A 5,428-nucleotide genomic window follows, 5' to 3' on the forward strand; every position below is an offset into this window, starting at 1 on the left:
CCCGCACACAGTGGGCACCCATGCTCACAGGCCTCCAGCAGGCACTGAACTCAACCCCAGTTCTCTGGCTCACACTCTACCCCATGACACCACCACTCATGACAAACAGCTTTGTCACACACAGCACCAGAAGAGCAGGTTGCAGAGCAGCCAGCAGGCGTGCTGGAGGAAAAACCCACAACACCCTCCCCCGCAGAGGACCCAACCAGACGAGCCTCGCTCACAAGAGCAACTTTCAGCCCACGCCCAGGCTAATTTTACACTCCTAGGCTCATTCCCAGGCCCAGCCCCAGGCTCAGGCATCTGGGTCCTCAGGGCCATCTGGCACCATCAGGCCTTTCCACAGACTAGGCACAAGTAGCAGCAAAGCAGGAGTTGGTAATTTCAGCAGGTGCGGACATTGTGGGCCAAACCTCAAGATGACAGCCCTGCAAGGCTCCTGAGGCTGCGTCCCTGTGGGGACAGAATCTGCAAGTCTGTGGCCTGCCCAGCCACCAAGGCTGAAGGGAAGTGGCGACCCTGAGAGGAAGACCGAAAGAAAAGTCTCCCAATCCTGAAAGGTCATAAGCAAAAGGGAAAGGGCACGGGCCACCTCTCCTGCTTTCCAACCTTCCCACCTGCATGCTTTTTGGGGGAGAAGCTGCAAACCTTTGCAGGGCGCCCTGCCTTCCTGCCACACCAAAATGCTCAATTAACACAGACCAAAAGTGCCACCACCACCCAACACAGCAGCAACATTCCAACCAAACAGACCAAAACATGTGAAGTCACACTAACTACTCCACCTCCACACGCACCACAGGGAGGAGCTGAGGGGAAGAGCCCAGCCCCTGCCACCACCACCCAACACAGCAGCAACATTCCAACCAAACAGACCAAAACATGTGAAGTCATACTAAACTACTCCACCTCCACACGCACCACAGGGAGGAGCTGAGGGGAAGAGCCCAGCCCAGGCCACTGTGCAGCCAACAAAGGAATCCTCCAAAGGGGAGGGACCAGCAGACAGTAACAGGGACGTGGTGGCCACAGTCCAAGTCCACAGGCGATGAGCAAAGAAGTCGACCACAGATCACCGCAGCCGGGGATGCCCTGCCAACCCCCTCCTCCTCCTTTCTTCGAGCCCCCACATCTTATTTTTGTTTCAGTTGCTGTCACTTCCGTGTTCCCAGGCACTGTCTTGCAGAGCTGCCCTGAACACCAGTGGGTGTGCCCAGCCATGAGAAGTCCTATGCAGAGAGAAAGGCAAACATGATGACGGTGAAGACCAGGCAGTGCGCCCACCAGGACAGGCGGGGCAGCCTGCACCTCCCTCCGTATGGCCGGACACTGGCTGGAGGCACAGCACACAGAGGTCACCGTCAAGAAACAGAGACCATTGCCCTGCAGAGCCCCTCCAGCAAGCACCCTGTGTCCCTGACAGAAGCAGCAGAGAGACTGCCCTGGGAGCCTGGCATCTGCCAACCTGCACTGGCCCCATGCCGGGTGCCACCGAGGCCCAGGAGAGCAGCTTCCTGAGGCTGAGCCCCACGCCGCACCTTACAAGCAGTCCACCACACTCATAGGGAGGGCCCTGTGTGTTCCCAGGCTCCCATGACCGCTGCAAGGACAACGCAGGAAGCGCTGTCATATGGGAGCATCAGTTAGGCATTCCACTGAGGTGGTCCCCAACACCCACCTCCCCACACCAGATGACCGCAGCAGAAGCCCGCTGCCTCCCGAGATGGGCTCTGACAGCCATCCACAACCATGCTGTCCCACGCATGCCCCTCCCGAGCCCTGCTAGCTCTTGGTAACGAGGTCTGGCAGGCAGCCCCCAGCGCAGGCCGCTTTTCCAGGACCCGGTGAAGCAGCCTTGGTGAGCGAGTACAGGGCACGACACCAGAAGGCTGGAAGTGGGAGCCGCCCAGGAGGGTGAACAGCAGCCCTCACAGCTGTGCCGCTACAACACGCCCGCAGGGGTCACACAGCCCTGCCTACCGCCTGCCCGCCAGCTGCCTGCCGCAGCAGGGCCTGTCTGCGGCTTCGGCCCCAGCCCCCGCACACAGCAGGCACAAACGCCGTCAGGAACCTGGAGCCGCCAGCCGAGGAAGAGGTCCAGCTCACTGTCGTGAGAGGCGGTGTTCACAACAGCACTAGCCGTGATCGCCAAAGTGGACACAACCCAAACGTCCCCCTGCTGGCGAAAGTGTGCACACACTTGCACGTCTCCACACAGCAAGAGCTCATGCAGCAATGCAAGGATGGACACACGAGACAACATAGATGAACTTTAAAAACACCACACTACATGAACCAGTCACAAAAGATCACATACGGAGATTCCGTTTATACGAAATACCCAGACCCAGCAAATCCATAGACAGAAAGCAGATCAGTAGCTGCCTCTGGCCAGGTGGGACAGGCAGTGACTGTAAATGGACATTCAGTTTCTTTGGGGAGATGTCAACGTCCTAAAGTTAAACTATGGTGATGGTGACGCAGCCTGTAATTTTACTAAAAGTTACTTAATTGTACACTTAAAACAAGTAAAGTTTATGGTATGTAAATTATACCTCAATGAGGCTGTTAAAAAAAAATCTAGAGACTTCAACTCATTCAGTGTGGGTGTCCTTACAACCAGCCTCAGCTATCAGCCACAGGTAGCACACCCCCTCTCACCAGGCAGAGAAAGGCACCAACACCCACTCAGACCCTTGCAGAGACACAGGCACGCAGGACACTATCTCCGTCCATGCAGAAGACTCCTGATGGCAGCCCACACAGGCCGGAAAGCCCCACAGCCAGGTAGCAAACGCTTGTCAGCTGACCCACAGAAACCATCTCAGCTGGCCAGTTAGCTCAGTTGCTTAGAGCGTGGCACTGGTGACACCAAGGTCACAGGTTCAGATCCTGAGACCAGCCAGCCGCCAGAAAAATAAAGAGAGAGAGACTGTCTCCAACTTCAATGTACTCGGCATTCAGTGACCAGCACTGGAGTTTTACCTCCTCTTGCCAGAGCCAGAAAGCCCCACAGTACACCTCACCCCATCTAACTGCTGCCTGGAGAGTAACAGGACAGCACTGCCATCAGAAAGGGAGCATGGAGCGCCCTGGGGCAGGTGCCCAAGATCTGTGCCAGTCCCACCCTGGCTGGGCCCCAGCTGCAGAGGCTACTTCCAGAGGCGGAGGGCAGTCCTGTCCTAGCAAACTTCACCCTGTCACACCCCATCCCCCAGGGCCAGTGGGAGGGCCAGTTTGCTCCCATCAGTCAGAAGGAGGAGGAAGTGTGTTTCCTCTTCTGAATTCCCAGATACTCAGAAGCTTCTGGATTGTGCTTTCTGTTGTGTAAAATTTAAACTACACTCATATCTTTTGCTAACAAATGCCTGTCATTGCCAGTTAAGGATAAGACAAAAGTCTGCCCTAAGCCAGCAAACACTGTGTGGTTGAGTTCTTCCCTTTCCCAGACTGTGGAATCTTAAGTAGCTCCTGCAGCTTCTCCTTTCCAGTGGCAAGGTATGACACCCTGTCACCAGCTGTCCAGAGTGGTATAGTGTTTGACTGTACAAGAAGTGGTAACCCTTTACAAGTTATGAATTACTCTTTCTGAAAGAGAGAGAGAAAAAAAAAGAGAAAGACTTTTAAGTTAACTCTACAGCTACTTTGCCAGCATGCTCAGAGCAACGCCAAGCAGAGGAAACGGACAGGAAGAGAAGGCCCAGAGCCACACCTTGCAAACCTTCTCCAGAAAAGTCCCAGCAAGACTCATCACCAAGTCCCAACGTGTAGGGCTTTGTTCTGGCTTTCCTGAGCAGGTCTCCCCGTAGGGCCTCTCTTCCTCATGAGCAGCTGGGAGTGCTGAAGATAAGGCTGCTAAACTGCTCTGCAGCTGGCCCTCAGCTCCTCCCCAGCAAAGGAAAGACATGGTTTTCTCCTTGCCCGTCCATATACCACTCTCCTGTTCCTAACAGTGACCGGACAGAAGGCAGTGAGCTCTGTTTGCTGCTACTGTCCAGTCCATGCTTCAAGTCCATACTTTGTCACCTGAGATGAACTAATTTAAAGAAACCTTTCCTTAATAAAAAAAAAAAGAAGAAAGAAACTTTCAACACAAGAGAACTGTACTCCAAACCAACTACCTGGTTGACACTGAATGGTTTGAATAAAAATATCAGCAAATAGTCAAAAATAACACATTTCCCCAATTCTTCCAGGGAGAAACCTAGTTAAAGAATTAATGGCCAACAAAAGCCCAGCACTAAGCACATGCCAGCCGCTCAGGCAGGAGCAGGCTTCTTCACGCATTATTGCTGCCACCCCTGCCCCACAGTGGGACAGACCAGGGGTCTCTGCAGCTCACTCACTCCACAGCTTTTACATCTTCATATCTTTATAACACATGTTCAACAAACATGTGAAACAAGCCAAGGGAAGGAGGAACAGAGGAACACCTGGGCCCTCTCAGCTGCATCATGCTAGGATACCAGCTTGAAAACAAGCTCTCGAGGAAGAATGGTACTCGACAACTGAAATCACTACTTTAAAAAGAAAAGGAGATTCATATTCAGGGACTGTTAAAGAACTCACGATTCAGAACGTCCAACGTGCAACTGCTTTTTTAAACACACACACACACACACACACACAAAGACAACCGCACTTCATCTTAATCCCTCTTTTAAAATCTCCGTTGTCCTTTTGGAACTGCACGTTTTTACATCCAGGCAGCAACAGATGCTCCTTCCCCTCCCAGGTCCCACAGAAGCAGCAGCTCCAAGAGGCTCACAGGCTTTCCTCTCGCACCTGGACTGGCCCCCGGCCTGGGCCCATAAGATGAGAGCTCCCCTGTCTCTCCCGGAGGACTGCCTGGTTACCAAAGTCCTGACAAGTGTCATAAGTACCAGTCCCTCGGAATCCTAACCGCGATTAACTTCTGGATAGTCACAACGACGACAGTAAAGTCCGTAAGGCACAAACCTCAGTCAGTTTTAAAAGCCTCGCTGCGGGTCAGTTTCCAGGCACCATGTACCTGCCACGTGCAGACACCAGTAGGTAATCACCACACACACGAAACACAACCGGCTGCCTCCTGAGCTGCTTCGGCTGGTCCTCCGGACACGAAGCCCCGAGAATTCAACTCACCCACTCAAGAGTCTGCTTCTCTGAAACCGGCTCACCAGGAGGCCAGGTTGCCGCCAACGCAGTCCCTCCGGATGAGCGCAGAAAGCCAGCGCGCGCCCTGAGCTGTCGGAGACCGCCAGGGCTCAGACGAGACGCCTCCCGCCCCGCCACCTCCACCTCGGCCTACCCCTCCACGAGTCGCGCTGCCAGCAGCAGAATCTCCGCCTCACGGGCGAAGCGACCACCAGAGGCACGCAGCCGGCGAGCGGCGCGGCTGGGAGGGCGGCGCCACCTCCCGAGGAGCCAGAGGGGCGCCCGTCGCACC

The 5,428-nt window shown here is 54.6% G+C and overlaps 1 protein-coding gene across 1 annotated transcript in view; it reads right to left on the reverse strand.

Moving 5' to 3' along the window:
- Positions 1 to 1,782: 1,782 nt before the first annotated feature.
- Positions 1,783 to 5,428, reverse strand: part of DUSP8 (dual specificity phosphatase 8) — a 34,545-nt gene continuing 30,899 nt past the window's right edge. The window contains exons 17-19 of the mRNA XM_008584819.1: positions 5,160 to 5,226; positions 1,981 to 2,105; positions 1,783 to 1,889 (exon numbers count right to left, since the gene is read on the reverse strand). Of these exons, the coding sequence (XP_008583041.1) occupies positions 1,783 to 1,889; positions 1,981 to 2,105; positions 5,160 to 5,226 (299 nt within the window). The remainder of the gene's footprint in view (positions 1,890 to 1,980; positions 2,106 to 5,159; positions 5,227 to 5,428) is intronic.

Source organism: Galeopterus variegatus, unplaced genomic scaffold (genome assembly GCF_000696425.1).
Source record: "Galeopterus variegatus unplaced genomic scaffold, G_variegatus-3.0.2 Scaffold3381, whole genome shotgun sequence".
NCBI classification, from domain to species: Eukaryota; Metazoa; Chordata; class Mammalia; order Dermoptera; family Cynocephalidae; genus Galeopterus; species Galeopterus variegatus.